The following is a 24,100-nucleotide window of genomic DNA, read 5'->3' as shown; positions in this document are numbered from 1 at the left end:
ACTGAAAAAATGAAACCCTAAGACCCAACCACATGGAGAGAGAGACGTGTGTGGGATTAAAACCTTCCAACCACATAGATGAGCCTGTGAGCCTACAGTTGCAACCTAAAATTCACTGTGGCAACCCTGTGGTTGTAATCAAAACCCTAGATCACACATGCGAGCTTCATACCTTGAACTTTCAGACTTGTGCAAACCAACCTCAGACCTATGCAAGCCAAAACAAAGAAAGAATAATGATAGATGATTTCCAAATGAGGGTCACTTGACTTGTATTTATAGCCATCCAAGGGTGTCCAATTTCTCTTTTGGGCCGACCTGCTTCTTCACGAGTTTCTTTAAGACATGGAATGATTGTAGCTCCTTTCTGCTACCTTGATAGCTATAGGTATTCCTTGCAATGGAACTTCATAATGGGGATCCTTTTGTTGCACTTATCCTTGAATTGACTGCTTTATTAAAAATATATCAATGATTATCAGTCCTTTGGAATGAATGATCGTGTTATAAGTATGAGTGTAAGACAAGTGCTTGAACTTCTTAGTGCCAAAGAGATTTGTTTCTCCATAAATTCGAGATATACGATTAGTGCTATGAGTACAACTCATCTTTAATGATCTTCTTGAGGAGTTTGATGATGCCCACAAATTTGGTTGTTGCCTCTTGAGGGGATGAAAACAGTGATTTCTATAAGGCCCAAATGTTTGCTTCCCTTGCCAAAGGGCTTGAATTGCTTTGATTATTTAAATCAGGCCTTCCACTTCTTGAGACAATGATATAGTTCATTGTTTAGAACTGGAGAATCTAGAACTTGATCAAGCCTTGAAAGCTTGATGATATTGACAGCATTTTATTCTTTCTTTTGTTGGATGAGTAGACTTCAATATGTTTTGATTTGCATATCTCTTTTATTTGAATAGAGGTAGGGTATTTTTGAGGTCTCCTTCTTTGAGTTGATAATTGAGCGAAGTTTTGAAGAATGCTTCAAGTGTAGAAACTAGAGTTTTGAGACATTTTATTGGCTTCCCTCAAGATGATGATGTAATCCTTGTCTTTGAAATTCCTTGGAGAAGAGAGGACCTTCTTGATGATTAATACCCTTGATAATCTTCTGGAACTTCGGTCCTTGAGTGTCCTTTATTAAGTTGCCCTTCCTTGACTTGACACCTTAGCTCTAAAACCATGTTGAGAAATCTAGGGGCAGGAAGTGTAGGTGATTTCTCTTGCATGATAATTGTTTGTGATGTATTTTTACTTGATTAACATCTTTGTTTGCTTTGTTATTATTAGTATTTTCTATCATCAAACAGCGATCAAATCATAAAGAACAATGAGACAAAATGACAAGAGATATATGAGATCAGCCAAGGCCAAAACCTCTCCAATCTAAGAGGAAAACCCACATGAATTCTTCTTTTTATAGAATCTTCAATTGACGAATTCCAAGACCTAGACCCTTCACCAAGACTCCTCTAAGACCAAATCAACCTTACCTCTTTTGTCACATCAATTCAACTGCTTTTCACTTATCTTTGACTTTGACCTTCCAAAACCTTGACTATCCTTCTGCAATTTCAGCTTGACTATACCTTGATGCAACTGTAATTTCTTCGTTGACCCTAAACCTCGAACTTGCAACTTTGATTGTGACTTCGGCCTGTAATGGCTTCACTGTAACATCCTGTAATGTTATCTTTTTCTCTTTGTATGAAAATGTCAAAACCACCTTCTTCATATTTAGGATAATAGATCCTAGTGATTCGATCCGGGGTGAACCCAGAACTGTATCACTATTGTCGCAAAATAAGGTTTTAATGGTGAATTGCGAGACAAAAGTATAGTCTCCAATACTTAGTTGTAGATTGCTTATGTCGTATTGTTTGTCACTTGTGTCAACGAAATTAGTTTCAATTATATTTGATTCGGGAATTACTAATTGGTTAGCACATTTAGTACTAACATAATTATTACTTTGGGTAGGATCAATAGAGATGATAACATCATTTCCCGCCCGTGATTCTTTGATTTCAAATAGTGCACTGACACATATACTAAAAGTTTTAGGAAATCTTCCCTCATTCATATCTGACTTCGACTAAATTTATTTCTCGTCAGGGATTGATTCCATTTTGCTTGGTCGATAATATCGTCATGATACTTTGACCAAGGAATTTATATATTCTTCGTGTGATTGACCCACTCTTTCAAAATATACTAAAGCCCCTTTCTAGTTAATGAACTTAAACACCTTATTAATAAAAATTCACTTTTTTTTTAATTGGTAATAAACCTTCAAACATATTATTCCTTAAAACCTTAGTATTGAATCCTTAACAATTTCCCCTTTATCTTTCTTTAGTCAAATGTATAAACTTTATAACCCCTTATATACTATCTTCTCACTTTAAAAAAGAAAGTTAATATAGCTCCACTATTTAAATAAACTGCTCCTTATATTTATTATAATGCTTTTATAAAGTACTCTTCCTTTGCTATAACTTGTTATCCTTATGTCTCTTTATAGTTCTAAGTTTAACCTTTTATATACTTTAATAAATGGATCATTTAAGTAACCTTCTATAATAATACCCGCTTTGTACTTATATATTTTCAATAATTTTATGACTTGAACTTTTCTTTAAAATACCCCTTTATAATATAAAACTTCTCTTTATATATCTTTTATTTATAATTTTTTCTTTTTCTTTTTGAAAAGTTACAACTCACTTGGCTATTCACCTCTTTGGGGTATAATATAAAATATATGTCCACTAATGTTCCTTTGACTCGGTTAATTTTCTCCACATAAATGTAAAACTTACCATTCACATAAAGAGATTTTGTATTCTTTTTGTTTTTCTTTTACCTTGAAAATACCATGGGCAATTACCATGGGTTGCTAAAACCACGAGCCAGTAAACCACTTAATGAAGAATAAAGATAATCTTATATAGTTTTAAAGATATTTCGAAAGATTCCCTTTTAATTTTATCATGCACTTTTTATCAATAATGTAGAACCTTTATAAAATATATGTCCACTAATGTTCCTTTGACTCGGTTAATTTTCTCCACATAAATGTAAAACTTACCATTCACATAAAGAGATTTTGTATTCTTTTTGTTTTTCTTTTACCTTGAAAATACCATGGGCAATTACCATGGGTTGCTAAAACCATGAGCTAGTAAACCACTTAATGAAGAATAAAGATAAACTTATATAGTTTTAAAGATATTTGGAAAGATTCCCTTTTAATTTTATCATGCACTTTTTATCAATAATGTAGAACCTTTATTATATATATGAATGTTCTCCTTCAAAATTTACATCGGACTATTTTTTTTTAATAGTATATTTTTTATATGATTTTTTTCTTTAAATCTTTTCTTTAATCTTTATATGTACTTCTTTTTTCTCTTTTTTTTATTTAATATATCTTTTTAATATGATTTTTTTTTTTGGGCCAAGGGCCTATTGGCGAAGATGGAGAAACTCCAATTTGTGTAGCGAGTGCTTCAGTCACGATGACAACAAGGTTGACAATTTTTACCAATCAAGGACCTGGATCAAATTGGCTCTGTGCAGCAGTGAGCGGCGATCGAATAGCTCTGATACCAATGGAACAAACAAAGTTCGTTCTTCAAGTTAAATACTCCAGAAGACTTGGAATACGTAGATCTCCATTTAGGATACAAGAATATATATTAAAATGTATGAATAAGATTGATGATACAATTTAGAGTGAGGGTCTTGTATATATAGCTAGGTAAGCACCCTTTCACGAGCGTCATGTCTCCTAAGAACATGCCTTTGTTTAACTAATTATTAATTAACTAATCATTATTACAATTATTTATATTTATATTATTTATATATATTTTATTCATAACAGTAGGGTTCTTTGCCAAAAAGAATGCACTTGAGCTATCACAACCTATCCTCACTTCTTTCTGAATTTGAAGTCACACGGTTTGAGTTCGAGTTTGGGTTGAGCAATTATTAAGATTGATTTCAGTTCAAATTTTCCAAAACAATTCAAATGAAGTTCAGCTTTAGGTTCAGTTATCTATATTTTTCAAATATATATATATATATATATATAGAGAGAGAGAGAGAGAGAGAACATGAAAAATAAGAAATCACATCAATAAGCACATTTGAATAGGAATTTTGATTAATAAATTTAAAATACATAAGAAAAGTGGTTACATTGACACACAGCTGACAAGCATGATGGAGAAATGCATTGGCGGCAAAGGGTTTTATCATGCCAAAATTTGAGAATCATGCCATGGGACCCATTTTTTAACCCTTCTAACAAATTTAAAACCTTAAATCAAACCTAAAGTCGATCTTGATTTCCTTTTTATTAAATTCATGATTTGGTTTCAATACAAATCAATTTGAGGTTTGTCAAACTTAAAAGAACCTAATTTTTTTTGGGTTCGCTAAATTTCGAACCTAAACATTCAAGTTCAACAAACCCTGTGAGTTAGAAAACCAATACCTAAACATAATCTTTGCTACCATACAACTTCCTGTTACTTCCATGAGTAGCAGCCATGCATGCAACTTTTGGAATTGACAATGCAACCAAGACCTTCCTCTAGCACATCCAACTAATGGCTCCACCAACAGCTTAAAAACATAAGTACTTGTATATTTTCAACCATCAAGATCTCTTGCCTAATCTACATTGACAAAAACCTATATCTCTGTAAGGTCCAAGCCATCCTTTAGTAGCAAATCACATAAACTAAAGTTCCTTACAAATATCTGAAGACCCTCTTTATAGCTCCCCAATTGTTTTTATCTACTTTTGACTATGCTTTCTCAAAACTATTATGCATTCTATTACAGCCCATAGCATCAACTAGACTTCCAATGACACTTGCACAAGAAAACAAAGAACAAGTCCTCTATCACTTCTTGTCCCTCAAGACATTGATCTATAGGTAAATTTACAACTCTAGGAATAGTGACCTTAACCAATTTCCGTTACTACATATTCAACCTTTGCAATATTATCTCAACCTATTTCTCTAATTCAATAAGAGTTTCCTATTTGCTCAATCTCTTTTAATTTCCATGCCCATAATGAAATTTGCAACACCAAGATCGTTCATATCAAATTTAGAAAACCAATTAGCTTTGACATCCTTGATGACTTCCTTATTTGCTAGGAATGCACAGTGATCAACTTTGCTTCTTAAGGATCCAAGTCCCAATATGTAAGTATCACAAACTTTAATACCATGTTCTTGGAGAATGTTTTAATCCATACAATGGCATCTTTAGCTTGCAAACCAATTCCCTTGCCTTCACTGCAAAACCTTTTGTCTATTTCATGTAGATTCCTTCTTCAAGATCCCCATGTAGAAACATTGTCTTCACATCCATCTGCTCTACTTCAAGATCAAAAGCAACAGTGATAAACAAAATAAATCTAATAGAAATTAATTTAGCTACAAGAGAAAAGTCTCACCAAAATCATTTCCCTCCACCTAGAAATATCCCTTTTCTACAGGGCAAGCTTTGTACTTCTCTACCTTACCTTCTGCATGCTTCTTCTTCAATACTCATTTGCAACCAATAGGTTTTCTACCAGCCAACTAGAATTTAAGCCTCACTTTTATCCAAGGCATCCATTTCTTCAACCATGGCCTTTACTCGAAGTCTACTATCTTTTGAATCCATTTCCTACCAAACAATTCCAGGACCATCACCAACAATAGATAGGAAAAACCTAGAATGAAAATAAGGTGTGGCACATGTTGATGTTTGTAGCAGTGGGCAGGTATTTCTGCATTCGCTAGGTGTCAAGCATGCATGAATCGTACAAAGCCTCCTTAGGAAAATTGCTAAATTTATTGAGCAAGTCTTTTTATGATTTAACCTGAGTCAAACTTAGGAAAAGCACATTAATTAAGCTAATTCATAAATGTTGGCCATTGAGCTAGGAAACTAAGGAAATGTAATTTTAATTACATTAATGAATTTGGTCTAATTTCAACTGTTTATCTCAAATGGTTTAGGATTTAATCCTAGTGATCCATCTCTTTGGAGATTACAGTTGGGGATTTAGCTCAATGAAAAATTATAAAAGCAAATAAACAAAGATTTGAGAGAGTAATTTTCTCCAGGGATGAAGAGAAAAAGAAGTGTGCAGCAATAAGAGGAAAAACTCCAAGAAAGAGAATGAGTAGAGGCTTTTCAACAAGGAAGCTGTACCACTTTCTGAACACAAGATGCAGAAAGGGCTGTAGCTCACTCGTGCTACACAACTAGAGCAATTGGGCCACACATACCATGTGAGGGTTCCTTCAGTAGGTCACACGTGTGGAGGAAAGTCTTCAATTGAGCTGTACAACACTTCTGTGGTGCAGATCGGATTTCTCATGGGCAGATTTGTGAGGTTTGTTTGCTGTAATGATTTCTGTATTTTTCTCTGTGGGCCAGTTTCCTAGGAAGGGAGCCTCACTGTTCAGATAATTAAAAGTGAAGATCAATTTGAGGAAAAATTTCAATGCGTGATTGACTTCCTATATGTTGCTTCTGCTGTCTAAATTTTTCCGAGTTAAAAAATTCCAATGTATTTTATATTCAGTGATTGCAAAAATATTTTTATGGGTTATAAAAATTACTGTAGTTGGAAGCTAGAGCCTACAACTATGGTTGTTTTTCCATATACTTGTCTAATGCAACATGGTTAGGGTTTGTAAACCTACGTAAGACAATGGTGGTAGTGTGGAGAGTTTGTAACACAATCTTGTTGTATGCACTAAAGGGTAACTTATCGGTATTGATGCTAGAAAAGTTGAGGATCTTTGCTGGACTGAGCAATTTTGGTTGGGAGTGATTCCTACTAAGGAGGAATTGGTAGCTAGGGTTTTCTTATGGTTTCCCTAGGATTTGGATAGCTTGATTTGTACCAGTTTTCTATGTGTGTGTGTAGTATGCTAAATATCTTCTTTATTGAATAGATTTTAGCCCTTGTTGTTCGTCTTGACTTCTCATAATATATAGCTGAATTTCTTAATTAATTTAACATATATCTAGAAGATAAAGGAACAGAGTTTTTGTCGTTATAATCTTGTGTAATAAGTTATTTCAAATTTGTTATATGTTTGAAAAGTGTGGCTTAAGGCCTATACCTTGTTGGCATTGAAGTAAATTTATATGGTATTCATTATCTTAAGTTGCTGGGTGAGTAAGGTTGAAGTGAATCAAGCATTAGCTTCTGTAACAAAATACTTCAAATCAACCTTAAGGCCAAAAATTCTCAAAAAGTAGATCCAGGAAACCTCAAGTAAATGAGGTGAAATTTCAGAATTGCATTAATTGCCAATTTCAAAAAAAATTACACAGGAAGCACTTCTATGATACACATATGTACAGCTTGATATCTTGGATTGTAGTAACCTTGTAGCTTGACAATACTTCTAGTCCAGTTTTGGGTATGTTCCCATCAATTCCACATGGTCATGCATCCCATGCAAACACCGATGCAGTAGATAGTACAGATAAATTATATGTTAAAATTGACAACTAGGGCCAAACTCCACATGGGTCATCTTATTTATGACAGCTGATATTTTTCTTGGATTCCTCTCTCCAAGAGGTGTAGGATTGATCTAAAGATCATCCGATTCTGACATGTACAAATGAAGATATGAATTTATTTATATTATAGACAAATTGTCAAGGTCAGCGAGCAAACTCATGTAGGCTCAGAGGCCCAACAGTCACGTCTATTCATCCTCAACGTTTTCCTATAAATACATGATGCCTCATCCTCATTTGGACATCACTCATCTTCACACATCTCTCTCTCCTCATCTGATTGGGTACGCATTTTTGGGCAGCTTCTCTCTCCACACGTGCGAAGGAAAGGACTGTACTTTTCTGTTCTAGTCGTTGACCGAATTTGCATAAGGTTGTTTTGACTGCATTGACCAAGTGTTGACTTGTTCTTGGAGCGATTTTGGGTGGAGGAATTCTGTCCTAGCAGGCCACAGATCTGGGCACAAGAACCGAGGCAATCTGACCTCCTGTTTGACCAGCATTGACTGTACTAGGGCTGGCCACAGGGTTGACTTTTGTTGACCAGTTTTGACTGGACTTTTTCAGACTGTTTTGGGCTAATTAGACTTGCTGTTGGAGGCCGAAGTTGACTGGGTTTGACCGAGTTGAATTGAGGAAGAAATCTGCCCTGTTGACCCGCATTGACTTTTCTGGTTAGGGCTCTTTTGTTGCTGTTATAAATTATCAAAATTTGTAAATTGTACTATCTCTCTCCGCTGAACTATTGAAGACTAAAAGAAGATTTGACCAAGGGTTTCCCCACATTGGGGTTTGTCCCTGGCTGGTGCCACATCTTGTGTCCTCTTGTCTTGGCTTGTCTTCTACTGTTTATGTTTATGTTCTATCTGCATTTTACTATCATGTTGATGTGAATATTGATATTGGGCTAATAAAGAAATTGAAGTAAAATTGTTCTAAAACACAGGACATACCAATGTTCTCTAAAATTAACATGGTATCAAAGTTGAGGTGAAGACAAAGCCCAGGCAAGAGTGAAAGAGCAATCACCAAAGACAATTGGACAAGGACAAAAGACTCAATGGGTTCCTCATCCCACTTCCCGGCTGAAGACAAGATCCATGATAAATCTGACTATCATGGATGGAAGATGTATCTTGATTTGACCGTGGAAGAGAAGGAAGTGATGGATTTTGTGCAGGGTAAAATCCCTGAGCCTCCTTCAAATGCATCGCCTGCTGCGAAGACCAAGTACAATAAGGCTGAAGTCAAAGCGAAGAAGATTATCAGGGATTCCATTGGCAAGCATCTGGTGGCCTATATCTCTGAATTGAAGACCTCCAAAGAGATATACAACAAGTTGGTCGGCATGTCCTCTTGTCTTGGCTTGTCTTCTACTGTTTATGTTTATGTTCTATCTGCATTTTACTATCATGTTGATGCGAATATTGATATTGGACTAATAAAGAAATTGAAGTAAAATTGCTCTAAAACATAGGACATACCATTGTTGCCTAAAATTAACATTATACAATCAATAAGCTGTAATAATATCTGTGTGTAGAAGGCTAGCTTGGGGCTGAGTCTGAGAGGATGAAACTGAAGTGTAGGTGTCTTCCTAAAATTCCTATTAATCTTCTCTTTAAGAGGCAATGTGAAAAATGCATTCAAAAAGTATCTAAAAGGGGAGGGTGGAGACAATATTTAACCTCATTATATCATATGGAGAGTGTGACACAAATTAAAAGAAATTAGCTATGCTATGGACACAACTAGAAGCTCTGCAGGAGATGGACAAAACCAACAAACTCATAGAAGGGAGGAGAGATCTTACTATGAAACCTGTATTGTTATCCCTCATTAGCTAAAGAAATGAATATGGCAGTTGTCAGAAAAAAATTTATTTCTAGTTTATATTTATAATAAAAGTATAATTTCTATATTTTTAAAAGGTGAATATTAATTAGCATTTAACTATGAGATAGAATCAACATTTAACCAAGATTATTCATAAATATCAGATGTTTTAGAAGCCTTACCTCTAAATAAGAAATAGAGGAGTAGGCTTCAGTCTTACTGCATTCACAGATCATAAGTATCTAATTAATGATTAAAATTGCATGCTTAAACCTTACCTCAACTAAAGCTGCAAGGCTCAGATGTGCTTTTATCCAACGTATGAGGATAGATCCTATGAGTTGCTCCAGATACTGCACAAAGAAAACAATTACTCCGCATGTCTCTGTATCACACATGCTCAGTGCATATCACAGCAAACACTCCAAAAGAATAACATAGACATATCTTATCAAATTAGTTTATAGCGTCAATCTTTATTGGATATGTATTTAACAGAAATATAAAAGCCTTGTTGAAACAGCTAGAGCACATAAAAATCTTGATTGTACATTTTTCCTTGTTCTTGTACATATTGTTCTCCTTCTGGACATAGTTTTATGTAATATAAGCAGTTTTTTCTCAAAAGAAAAAAACTATGCCCAGCACTCACCTTGAACCTTGTAGCATATTGAAGCTGTTTTGAAAGACGATCAAGTATGGCACAAATCAATGACCTGGCATTAAATGTTGTTAGTAATTAGTCTCCACGGGTGGAACAAATATGCACCCGAAGAAAGAATCCACAGACCTCACGAAATAAACAGGATATACCTGTGTGCAGGATTTATGGCTGCTATTGCACATATCATAAAAACAGCCTGCATTTAAGATCATAGAAAACATATAAAAGATTTAAAATAAAATATCTAGTACATGCGATATCTGTGCAATTTTAAATCAATAATCCGTTGTCATTTCTATCTTACCAAAAAAATCAACACAAAAAATTAATGATATTCAAGGTCTATTGATCCAAATTTTAAATACAATCCCTTAATATAGCATAAATCGGTTTATTCATATTAGATATAACCAAGGAAGCAGTATTATAACATCTGTGCCCTGAAACAGCTAGTATTTCAGAAATAGATGTCGAAGCACACATTATAGGGATATTAATAAATATTCATCTCATCCAGTAGGAATTTCAAGAGATTATTTATTATTTTAAATAAAGTAAAGCATTCATGATTCAACTTCGTGTCTTCTCTAATCTTATTCCTAACATGAGTTGGTGAATGTTATGATGATGATAGTCATTAGTTGCAGTACTGTAAGGCAGTCCACAACTATTTTTAATGCAACAGGAGTGGGTGCAGTGAGTCGGGACCACTCTCCAAACAAATGTTGAAAACTCATCAAGGCAAATTTTCAGAATATCCTGAGCAAAAGTAAAGTTGGTCTGTAATGGATTACTTGGGCAGCTAGATTCCAAGGAGATCAGAAATGATCGATATGTACAATACGACAGCCTCTAATAAATCTGTTATAGAAACTATTTTATCAATGAAGGTTATTGAATTCTCTTACATCAATCCATAGTTTAAATTGATAATAACAAATTTCTCCCCTCATCAGTACCAATAATAACTAATCTACACATGATTATCATTCAGTAAAGAGAAAAGAGGGGTAGTGATTATGTCAATTGATATTAACTTTTAAGAATTAGAAAACGAGCAAGAGTCAGTTTCAAAAGTGATAAAAAGAGACTTCTAAAAAGACAATATCAAATAGGAAGTAGTCAAGTCACCAAAAACGAAAAGCAAATATAAATGGGAAATAACCTCCTGGCTCAAAATGCTTTTGATCCACATCCATATTGAAAAGAACAAACTAAATAAAAAGTCAACACACACTAATTCTATTTGAATCAGGGAAAAAAGAAGAAAAGTTAACGTACAATCAGCACCAGAGAAAGTAAAAAAGTGCTTACCATTTCTCACAGAGAAATCGTAGTATAAAAGTCAGAGGCTGGTACTTTATCATATTAAATAATAATATGGGAATCTAAAGGAATAAAGTGCGTAGAATGGTGGAAAAAAGGACAGCTTATACACTATTCATTCTGAATGTTAAGGCTTCAAATCTTGTTCGAGTTCTTATCTACTGATTAGTGTTTCCGTCCAGCATTTTCCAGGAAACATCACCCTAGTGACTTCTGGAAAATGTATGGAACATTTTAACTTTATGTGGATGCCACATTTATAACCATTATAAGGTCAAAACACAAATATCATCTAACGAAAGAGTAGCTTGCATGAAAAGCATATAAACACATCAGCTGATTACTTTATTCACAATTCAAGCTTAAAAAGAAACTTCATCAAAAGACCACATAGATTTAAAGAAAGAGGAAATCCAATGACATAAAAGACACTTTTGCATTAAAATATTTCAAGCACTACCTCCTCCTCCACCTTCTCACTTGATGCTGCAAGATGTCCAAGTGTCACGAGAGCTGTTTCCATAAATGGCTCTGCTTGCATTCCCATCTCCAAAACCTCTTTTGCGGTAACAACTTTTACTCTTGTAGCAGTGACCAACTTCACCTCAAAATTACAACTGGAAATGTGGGAAGGTAGATAATTTAGCAATTACATTTGACAATGAATGTTGTAACCAAATACAAGCCAAATTTTCAAATGATAAAGAGAAAAGTACTAAAATAAGGCAAATTTAATACTGCCATATATTTGCCTGAAAAGATATCAAGAAATATATTAAGGTATGAAATCCTTATAGACAAACATATTATAACAAAATGTCATGTTGAGTTGCAAGCTCTATAGAAGATATACAAATCATAAATTTAACGAGTTAACACTGAAACCAAGGCTGCCATAAATCAGGCACTGTGGGAAGTGGCACTAATGTGATCAGGTTTAAGAACAACAATTAAACACATGCAAAACATTATTTACTATCTGCAAAATTATTATCATATCTTGGGTTCCTAGAAATCTTGGAAGAACAGTAGTAGTAAATTTCAGCAGCAAAATTTCAGCAATAAAATTCAGCGGTAAATAGAAAAGGACAGCAAGAGATATTTCAGCAACAAAAGGGAAGAGAAATTTCAGCAAAAAATGAGCAGCAAGTAGAAGCAACAGCAAGAGATATTTCAGCAGCAAAAGGGAAGAGAAATTTCAGCAAAAAATGAGCAGCAAGTAGAAGAAACAACAAGAGATATTTCAGCAGCAAGAGAGTTGCAATTGGTGTGGACAGCAAGAGATATTTCAGCAGAACGAGACCTGGAAATGGAAAAAACAGCAAAAGATATTTCAGTAGAAAAAATGTTGCAAATGGAGCGGACAGCAAGTAGAAGCAACAGCAAGAGATATTTCAGCAGCAAGAGAGTTGCAATTGGTGCGGACAGCAAGAGATATTTCAGCAGAACGAGACCTGGAAATGGAGAAAACAGCAAGAGATATTTCAGTGGAAAAAAAGTTGCAAATGGAGCGGACAGCAAGTAGAAGCAACAACAAGAGATATTTCAGCAGCAAAAGGAAAGAGAAATTTCAGCAAAAAATGAGCAGCAAGTAGAAGGAACAGCAAGAGATATTTCAACATAACGAGACCTGGAAATGGAGAAAACAGCAAGAGATATTTCAGTAGAAAGAAAGTTGCAAATGGAGTGGACAACAAGAAATATATCAGCGAAAAGAGAGCTAGAAATGGAACTTGTTTTCACCAAAGCTATGATACCATGTTGAAATTCTGATGTTCTATGTTGTAACAATCACTTATGACAAAACTTCTTTATCTTGCAATATTAGATAAGCAATTGTAGATTAAACATAATCATATGCACAATAAAAGACAACCAAGAACAAAATGAGACAGAGAATTTAGGTCCAGTGACCAAGGAAAAACCCCCAAGGGGAAAACCCAATCAGATTTTTCTTCTATTAGAAATCAATTATTCAGCAGAGATACAGAGTACAATGAGAGAGCAAGAGAATGAGTAAGTTCACCCAAATCTGAACAAGATGTAGCATGAAGATCATTGGTAGCAGCAGCAGATGCACACACTGAATCAACCTTCCCTACAACTAAATCAACACTAAAACATTGAAGCATTGAATCAACCTTGGCTCACCAAGTTTTGTTTTTACTCTCCAAGTCTCTCTCTCACAATCTTTTTCAGCTCTCCAGCTCTCCCTCAAGTTCGAATTCTTCTTTCACAATGCACAAATAGTGGCGGGAGAAAAAATGAGGCACATATATATAGGAGGAGCAACAAATCAATGCCATAAAGGAGGAGTAACTCGCATGTCAAGAGAGAGTAACATATGCTCATTTAGGAAATGTAACTCATGCCATTAAGGAGGTATGCATGTCTTTGTAACTTGTGCTTCTAAGAGAGAGTGTAACATATGCATTAAAGAGTGCGTAAGAGGAATCTCTTATGACATGCTTTTATTGAGTATAAAAGAATGTAAGAGAATTTTTTATGACGTGCTTTAATGAATGTAAGAGTGTAAGAGGAATATGCCATGCCAATAATGAGAGTGTAAGAGAACATTATTAAGAGTCATGATTGAGTGATTTGAATTTCTTTTTAATAATAATATAATAGTATCATAAGAATAATAATAATATTAATGATAAAATATTAAGTCGAGATTGAATTATCAGGATTGATTAATGATAAGAAGTGATTTTTCATCAAAAATACTTGATTACCAATTGATGCAAAGTGATTTACTATCTTTAGACTTTCCATTTTTAGATTTCCTATTTTTTAGAAATTCACCCCTAAGCTATCAATTTTCAACAATCTTGAAGCTATAAGCCGATAGGGGAGATCCCACAGGACTAGGATTGAGGGTTAACCCCCCCAGTTAAGGTGAGGGAATAGGACTGCAGTCGAAACCCTTCCTCTTCCAAGTCAACCAATCATCCTTACCCAAGTGTGCCCATGGAAAAACAAGCATAAGCACCTGATTGCACAATGAAAGGCATACCTTAGGATTGGATGGCCCACCTTCAAACATATGATCTTGACAAATGGGCGAGGGGACATATGACTGGCTCAAGGAGCGGAGATCAACTGGCACAATATCGGCTACACTAGTGGTTGTCAAGGGCCGTTGGTTGCCAGCTGAAGACAAATTAAGGAGAAAATTTCTCCTAAGGTGTCACCCACTGGTGGTCAGTAACAGTGATCATTACCAATATCCAAACTATAACAAAGAATACCAAAGTTTCAAACATGAAATGAAACGTTCTATGAAACATGATATTCATAATTCATTGCCAATGAGTTATAAATGTCAGCTTCAAACTTCAAACTTAAATTGTCATATATTGTTTACAAAAAATACCATAATAAATATGAAAGAGTCAATAGTTATAAAAAGTACTACAAAGTTTAAACCAATTTTGCAAACATCGCGATCGGGATTAAATCGGCAAGGATCCAAAATCGGAAAAAATCGAGATAAAATTGGTAAAAATCGGGAAAAAGTCGGCAAAATTACCTTTTATTACCTGCCAATGTGGACTTGATACAATGCCAGCCAATGACTCTCTTGTGAAAATTCGAGAATCCTCGAATCAATACTACAGCAAACTGATATTACTTCTACTTTTTTATCCATGCAAGTTATTTACTGTGTTCTATTGTAAATATCGAAGTAATTACAATTGTAGCCTTCACAACTTAAATAATATGTGGAAACAAGAATCTAAGCAAGAAATAAATAACACACACCCGGCACAAGTGACACCGTTGTTTTTGGACCAATGTCCCCGGAAAAACCCAATGTGGGAAAACGGTGCAGCAGTTGAGGGTTTGTATTATTACACGGTAGTGTCTGAATACAATCTTTGGATGCCTTACTGGCTATCCAATACAGATATTCTAACTGACAGAGAGATGAGTGAGATATACCTCACACTATCACTAGCGATCCAATACTGATCCAGCCACTGAATGGCTAGCCCCTAGCTGCCTCTGCGCAGTTTCTGCGCAATCACTGCATTGCTCTGCATCACAGCTTCTGGGGACTGTGTCACTCCTTTGGCTGATCGATTTGCCTCTAGAACTTCGACTTGTTGCCCTTTCGGTCTCACACCCTGGCTTCTGGCTCTAGAACTTGACTCTCCAGCAAATTTTGAATCTCCTCTCAGGCTCTGTGTTGCCTCAGTGTGGCTCTACGTTGCGCAGTGTGGATCTACGTTGCCGCTTCTGGATCTCTCTCTGCCTCCTCTACGATGTATCCACAGATCAGGAAACTCTCCAACGGGAAAACTATCCCTACCCCTCACTCCAAGTACTTTCCTCGATGACTTCTCCGACAACTGTTGCGCTGCTCTCTTGAGAAAATTGATCTCTGATCTCTTACTTGATGTATTTTCCAAATGCCCATCAAGCCTCTTCTTATAATCCTCTCGTTGATCAATCAACGGCCCAGATTAGATTCTAATCAATGGCTCAAATCATTTGAGCTTGATCCAAGTCTTCTTCTAGAAGTTTCACCCCCCGTTTGATTAATACCCTTTAATTATTTTAATTTCCTAAGTTTAGACTTAGGTATCCATTAAAAATAAATAATTATTTTAATAAAACCTTCTCCGGGTGGAATTTCCCAAAACGATTTTTGGGTATTCTGGAATACATGTGTCCTAGCCTCCCTACAAATTTTGAAGCTTAGAGCACATCTGATGCTACTAGAAATCAACACTCCCTCTTAGCGAGGAATGTGCTCTAGTAATGCAACCTGTCGAAGCATCACCCTTCTCTGTAACATCTCCCTCTACGTTGTTGATGTCTAACATCACTGCCCACCAACTACTGCGCAATTGTTGCATCTGTGTTGTTGATGGCCCTGCCACTGCGAACACTACATTTGCACTGCAACCCTCTCCTATTGTTGTTGTTGTTGCAACAACAACGTAAAGGCATCCAAAACACTGAACCAAAGGTGTTCAGCATGATGCAACTATTGTTGAAGTTCTGATTGCTGCTAATCTATGCCCTATCACAAAAGCCACTGCGTCGTTGCTGACTTTTCTCAGTGCCAACTACATTGTTGCCGACTTTTCTCAGTGCCAACTACATTGTTGCCAACACTAGCTCTGCGCTGCTCAGACTCTAGCACTCCTAGCCACTACACCTGTCACTCTGACACTCCTTTGCACCAACTGACCCTGGTCCATCCTGCTACTTCTAATATGGAGTCTCGTAGCAAGGTATTTCATCTAAGAGGTGGACTCCTCAAGGATCCTGCCCATCTACAGTTCTTTCGAACTACAATACTAGATCACCCCACCTCTCCCCTGGAGGTATCTGGGCAATCATGGCGAACTCCTCTTCCTCGATCTTTGCGGTTGCAGCCTGCGGATCATGTTTCTCTTCCTTGTCCTTTTTCGTGAAAGGGCACTGCATAGCATAGTGACCAAATTCACCACACCAGAAACATTTGATTCTTAAGACATCCTTCTTCTGCCTTTGTTGCTCCTGCTACCCCTTTGATGCAAGGGCTACATTCTCTTCCTCCTCCTTAGGCTTCGTCCCATTGTTGTTGCTACCATCAAGTTTGCACTTGACTAAGTCTTGCCTCGTCTCTTCCTGCTAAAGAGCAGCCCACATTCTCTCCCAATCCAGCAATCTCTCTCTGCCCAGGATACTTTAGACAAATACTTGCCATTCTTCTGAGACAGAATTCAGGACCAACCTCACCATTTTTGTAGGCTGAGGTGTTGATCGTACAGCTGCCAACTGATCTCGGACTTCCTAAATCTTTGATAGGAACGAATCAATGCATTCTATTGTATGAGATGGATAGTGAGCCCTGGGAGCTCCGAGGGGCTTGGGGTACTTTTTGGAGCGACCATAGGGTGACTCACCCTCCCCTAGTGGTGCGTTGTGTACAGGGTGAATGGTTCACCTTCCCCTGTGATACCCCATGGTGGCAGATGCATAAGCTGAGTGGTTCACCCTCCCTTATGGCATATGTGCAAGATGAATGGTTCACCTTCTCCTGCCGGCACATCCTACCCATGCAATCCAGGACTTATGGGAAGTACCTCTCGTCTGGCCAATGAGTATGGAAATGAGGATAGGGACCATAGTACTACCGATGGACGCATCGTGTACTACCGTACTCCCTATGCTAGGATGTTGATATTGATCTGGGATCAATGGAAACTGACTACAGGTCAGTTAAGAGTGGTATGACACACTCTCTATTGTTGGACACTAACTTCGGGTCAGTGAAGAATGGTATGATACATTCTCGGTCATTTCTTCTTTCTTCATGGTTCAGCAGAGCAGTGCAATGACAGGGATGGTACAGATTGTCAAACAATTTGGCAGGAGATGTTTTGCCTAGTTGAGAGGGAGTGTTAAATTTGGCAATTAGGGCCAAACATCACTTTGGACAGCGCTTATGAGGCAGCTGATATTTTTCTTGGATTCCTCTTTCCAAAGGTGTAGGATTGATCTAAAGATCATCCCATTTTGACATGTACAAATGAAGTTATGAATTTATTTTGATTATGGACAAATTGTCAAGGTCGGCCAGCCATCAAAATAGCCTCCTCCAGCCTTCAATGTTACATATAAATACAAGGTGCTTCCTCCTCATTTTGGCATCTCATCTCATTCATCCTTCTCTCTCATCTTAATTGGGTACAGATTTTTGGGCCTCTCTCTCTCCACACATGCGAAAGGAACATTGTCTTTTCTAGCTATTGTGTTGACCAGATTTGACAGAAATTTCAGGAGGCCAAAATTTCAGGAAACCAAAATTTCAAGAGGCCAAAATTTCAAGAGGTTGACTTTGACCAGTGTTGACCCTGTTTGACTTCGGTTTTGTGAGGGAGACCTCTGTTTTGGCAAGCTGTTGTTCTGGGCACAAAAACTGAGCAAGTTTGACCCCTGTGTTGACTACCCTAATTTGGGTTGTTGCGTTGACTTTTGTTGACCAAATTTGATTGGTTATTTTCGAACTATTTTGGGCTGCATTATCTTGTTGTTGGAGGCCAAGTTGACCAAGGTTGACCAAGTTGTTTTGGAGGTCAATTTCAGCCCTGTTGACCAGCGTTGATTTTCTGGTTAGGGCTTTATGTTTCTGTTGTTTTGACTAATCAGTTTGGGCAAGTGAATATTGTAAATTGTACTCTCTCTCTGTGTTGAACTTTTGAAGAATTATAAGAAGAATTGATCAAGGGTTTCCCCACATTGGGGTTTGTCCCTGACTAGTGCCATATCTTGTGTACTCTTATGTTGGCTTGTCTTCTACTGTTATTGTTTATGTTCCATCTGCATTTTACTATCATGTTGATGTGATTGATATACTGGATATGATATTGAGCTAATAAAGAAAATTGAAGTAAAATCGCTCTAAGCATAGAACATACCATTGTTATCCTAAAATTAACATCTTTAGATATCCCAACCAAAGATGCTTGACCTTAAATATGTAGGAGGCTCTTTGTCTTTGTGCTTCCATCCTTTAGCCATCCACTCCAAATATCAATTTCTACTTTGCATATCACTACACGGGGCTCTATTCCCTTCCTAGTGAGATCTCAAAGGCGCCCCCAGACAAAATCACCATACAATACACTCACTAGTCAAGATCTTCTAGACCACAACAACGATCCCTTCCTTGCAAACTGTCCAACAATGTTCACTCAAGCTCCTCACCTAAATATTATTCTAGACAAATATATATATATATATATATATATATATGTTGTGTTTTCTCCATTTGGCCTCAGTTGTCACAAGAACAATGGATCTAGAATCGCCTCTTATGGTTGGTACCTTATGCCAATTAGCCTCCCATCTTGTACATCATTCTCTTAGATTTTCCTCTCCATTCTTTGGAGTTGGCCATCTAGGATTTTAGAGTAGAATGCTTTTTCATTTTCTAATTTTTGTCTTTTAAAGGAGCCACTTTAGTGCTCCTACTTTGTACCGACACCATTGTACCTAACACAGTCCCATTGAACAACTATTCTAGTCATGCTTTGGACATTAATACAATTATCTTATCAAATAATTCCTTGTTAAACTTTAAATAATGACCTAGATGTACTAGTATGGATACTAGCTGAACATGGGAAACACACCCCAAAGCTGGGCTACACCCACCTCCTCCCAGATCGCAAACCTACACTTACTAAAGCATGGTGGCAATAGATCTGGAAAATGAAAACTCCTCCCCGGGCGCGCCTCTTCATGTGGAGTGTTTTATGCAACAAAACTCCTACAGGTGAAGCCCTTCTGCACAGATCTATTCATGGCCCGAACTGGTGCGTTCTCTGCAAGCAAGACTCTGAAACCAACGAGCACCTGTATCTGCTCTGTCCGACTGTCACTCAATTTCGGCAATCTACCATGCAACATCTCTCCTTGCAGAACGCATGGCAAGGCCCTTCTATTCTCCAAGCATGGAACAATTGGATCGCAACACACCAGGGAGCAAAGGAACAATGCCTACCTCTTATCCTCTGTTGGACTATATGGCTTACTCGGAACCATATTATTTTTAAGAACGAAACTGTCCGCTGGCCTCTTATCATTGCAAAGGTTGTGGCAGCTTATCATGACATTCCAGAAGAGGCAAATCCCCACATTTGCAGAACCTCGGCCCCTGGTCGGATTGATAAAACTAAGCCATGGGCTTTCTTCGATGGAGCAGCCCAACCTCATGGTTGCGGAGGGGGTTTCATTCTATACATCTCTGATCAGCACTTCTATAAGGTCCAATTAGGACTAGGGGAGGGAACAAACAATTTTGCCGAGCTTATTACCCTCCGACATCTGCTCCATTTTGCATTAGCTCATGATTGCTCTACCATTCAGATCTATGGGGATTCAAAAATTATTATCAACTGGTTCAACAATAAAAATCATTGTCATGCTATTTCACTTCAAAATATTTTGGATGAAGTCTACAATTTCAAAGCAGTGTTTAACTCAACCTCTTGTCATCATATATACAGGGAATATAATGAAAATGCTGACAGACTTTCCAAGGAGGGCACACTACTACCCCAAGGCTTGTGGATAATCTTTGAACAGATGGGAGCAGATTTCTACCAATACCACCACAGGCCATATATAGACCAGGATTACCATAGGGTGGAAAGGCCCTAAATATATATTTTTGTTGTTTTATCATAGCTTTATCCAAAACATGCATATATTTATCTTTGCTGATATATGGACAAACAGTCTGAATATGTACAGGGATTCCTACAGGAAATGGCTTGGCCATTTATATTTTTGACACAACTAGATTCGAAATGGTCATGGGCCAACAGTACTCGCATATGCCTCGGGCACCACTACATGTAAATTTTCCACATAATGAAAGATTACGATTTTTCCATTGGGAAAAAAAAAAAAAAAATCCTTGTTAAATTTATTCTTGAAACCTTGAAATACTTTCCACATAATGAAAGATTACGTATTTTTCCATTGGGAAAAAAAAAAAAAAAATCCTTGTTAAATTTATTCTTGAAACCTTGAACTTTTTCTGATACTTTATCATTTCATGTTTGTTTCATTGCACTTAATACTCTCCAACTCTTGTGGCAAAGGAAATATTTATTTTCAAAGGTTGAGAAATACTCACTTCATTGCAGAAAAAGGATAATTAGTCCAAAGGGTTAAATTTTTTGTGGAATTCATTGTTCATAGCTCACATATTCCAGGGGTTACTTCTTTCCAGGAGAATCTTCAACTTTACTAATTTCCTAAGAAAACTTATGAACATATAACTTTACAAATATAATATAAATAATACTGGTACTTATGCTATTCACCTTCACTTATTAAAATATTCTTTAATAGAGGCCTTTACATGGAGATTCATCCCTTTTTATTCCTCTTAGTGAATATTTTTACCTTGTATCAAGACATTATTTAATTAAAGACTCTTTATTAATTCCTTTCAAATGTATAGGATATTGTATACTCAATTTCCACTATCAACTATAGAATGGAAGTTATATGATTCAATTATTTCATTTTTTCTTTGTTGTGAACTTTGACAATACTTCGAACTTTAATAATTTATTTTCCCTTGATCTTCAATTTCTGTTGACTAACCTACCCATCATGTCACATCAATTAAGCCCTTCAAATGGATTCTCAATCAATCGCTAAGCTCCCAATGTGTTGAATTTCTGAGAAGCTCTCAACAAGGGAACATTCTAATTTGTTCTTTGACCAGCAAGCCACAAATGCAACTGAAATTGTTCAACTCTTCCCTAATTCCATGTCAGTTATTCTTTGTTGAATTACATCATAATTATTGGGGAACACAGTGCCAATATATCCTATTCTGTATAGGATGTGCCAAAGAAACTCTTTCCATTAAAGGCTTGACTTGACCATCAATTTCTTTTATTCTTAAAAATTGCAGATGCAAAGCTGGCTATGGCACATTCAATACTAAACAGTAAGAAAAATTATTCTGCTGATTTTATCTATAATTGATGGTTCCTAAAAAGCTTAATTTCATTTTGATGACTAACAATCTTTGTAATTGCAAATATGGTATATTTTCCTTCTCCTTTTATCATTGTTCTTCGAATCAATTTGTCTTTTGCACAACTTATGTGTGATCTAAGCAATCCATCTACGACTTCATTTCACTTTTTTCTACAGTTGTGTCATTTTCTACATGTTGTATTCATACAAATTTACTTTGTATCTCAACCTTTTTGACTTTTGGTTATTGCTTCAAAAGTTACAGTGGAAAATTTATGATAGAGTTCGCAGCAATTCATATTCACAAAATTTTAATGTATGTCAATGAAATACTTGCACTGGAATGTCTTTCTTCAATAAACTTCTGAACTTTAAATGACTGAAGGCCAATTTGTGGTCAAGGGCTCAGAATCAGAGAAACTTTGATAATAGTGAGTGCCAAAGATTAGAATCAATGAAAGTACATTGGAAGGGGCTTTGATACCAATGTAATGAACAACAGTTCATATCCTGAAAATATCAACCATAAGAAGAATAGCATAAAGTGTGTCAGACTAGGAGGTAACTCCTCAAATGTAATCGTATTATTCATTTAGGTTGTTTATTATTATAGAGGGAGTCACTGTTCAGTTCATCTCCTGATGACTCTCCATTTCTTATATTATTTATTTACACTAATTACAGTTGTTCACCCAATCCCTATGATTAGGTGTCAACATTCCCCCCCCCCTTAATCTGAAGGGACATTGGTGAGTCCAAGCATTGTTCTAAATCTTTCAAGATTTTCTCTTCCAAGCGCTTTGGTGAAGATGTCTGCAATCTGCTCATTAGTGGAACAATGGTGAAGATGGATTGTTTTGGCCTCAACATGATGTCGAATCAATGTGCTTCGTTCGATCATGGAACTTTGGGCTCTTGGCCAACTTTATTGCCGAGGTATTGTCAATCATGAGTGGTGTCGATTGTACTTGTTTTACCTGCAAATCTTCAAGAATTTTTCTAAGCCACACAATTTATTTTGTTGCCTCAGCTGCTACCACATATTCTGCCTCTGTTGTGGAATCTGCTGGAACTGATTGTTTGCGTGATCTCCAGGAGACACCTCCTGATCCAAGACTCATAGCATAACGCGAAGTAAATACCCTAGTTTCTTTGTCTCCATCGAACTCTGAATCAAAGTATCCAATCAAGCTAAAGTCGCCCACCTATGTATACTTGATTCCAAAGTCTTGAGTTCCCTTCCAGTACTTTAGAACTCTTTTTGCAACAAACCAATGTCCCTCACAAGGCTTTTGCATAAACCTGGAGAGGATTCCAACAGCAAACGAAATGTTTGGTCTGGTAGTAGTTAGGTAGTTGAGACTTCCTACAAGTTGTCTATACTTTGTTGCATCCTCAAATTATTTTCCTTCAATGGATATGAGCTTTAAGTTTTGTTCCATTGGAGTAGTCAGAGGATTGCATTCAGTCATGCCAAATCTATTCAACAGATCTCCAATGTACTTCTTTTGAGAAAGGAATATGGAATTCGAATGTTGAGTTACTTCAATACCAAGATAGTAATGAACATAGCCCAAATCAGTCATTTCAAAACCTTTCTTCAATTCCTTCTTTATGGATGCAATGTAGCTCTCATTGTTCCTTGTCATCAAAAGATCATCTACATATACCAAAAGATATACAATTATTTTGCCAACCTTCTTGATAAACAAAGTTGCATCATCAAGATCATAATGTTTGAAATTGAGTTTCAGAAAATGCTCAGTTAGTTTTTCATGCTAGGCTCGCGGTGCTTGTTTGAGGCCATACAAGGATTTCACAAGTTTGCATACTTTATGTTCATGTCCTTTTATAGCAAATCCTTCAAGCTAGGACATAAAAACATTCTCTTTTAAATCTCCATTCAAAAAAGCAGTTTTTACATCCATTTGATGGACTTTCCAACCATTCTAAGCTGCTAGGGCAAAGAGTGTTCAGATAGTAGCCCATTTTGTTGTGGGGGCAAAGTCTCCTCATATTCGACCCCTTCCTTCTGTGCAAAACCTTTTGCCACAAGCTTGGCTTTGTGCTTGTCAAGTGAGCCATCAGTGTTATACTTGTTCTTGTAGACCCACTTGCAGCCAATTGGTTTGGTTCCCAATGGAGGATCAACCATCTTCCAAGTGCCATTCTTTATCAAGGCATCATACTCCGTTTGCATAG

The 24,100-nt window shown here is 36.5% G+C and overlaps 1 protein-coding gene across 6 annotated transcripts in view; it reads right to left on the bottom strand.

The window, feature by feature from the left end:
* ATM (Serine/Threonine-kinase ATM-like protein) overlaps positions 1-24,100 on the bottom strand; it is a 533,430-nt gene that overhangs the window by 343,116 nt on the left and 166,214 nt on the right. For all 6 annotated transcript variants that reach the window (XM_089417581.1, XM_089417585.1, XM_089417584.1 and 3 more), the window contains 4 exons: positions 11,850-12,006; positions 10,213-10,259; positions 10,052-10,115; positions 9,678-9,752 (listed from right to left, as the gene is read on the bottom strand). In XM_089417581.1, the coding sequence (XP_089273707.1) occupies positions 9,678-9,752; positions 10,052-10,115; positions 10,213-10,259; positions 11,850-12,006 (343 nt within the window). The remainder of the gene's footprint in view (positions 1-9,677; positions 9,753-10,051; positions 10,116-10,212; positions 10,260-11,849; positions 12,007-24,100) is intronic.

The sequence above is a fragment of the Pinus tabuliformis genome, chromosome 3_2, assembly GCF_031772625.1.
Source record: "Pinus tabuliformis cultivar Carrire ecotype Pingquan chromosome 3_2, CPIR1, whole genome shotgun sequence".
Taxonomy (NCBI): Eukaryota; Viridiplantae; Streptophyta; class Pinopsida; order Pinales; family Pinaceae; genus Pinus; species Pinus tabuliformis.
Note: the sequence above shows the minus strand (reverse complement) of the source record. Positions and strands in the feature narration are given on the sequence as shown.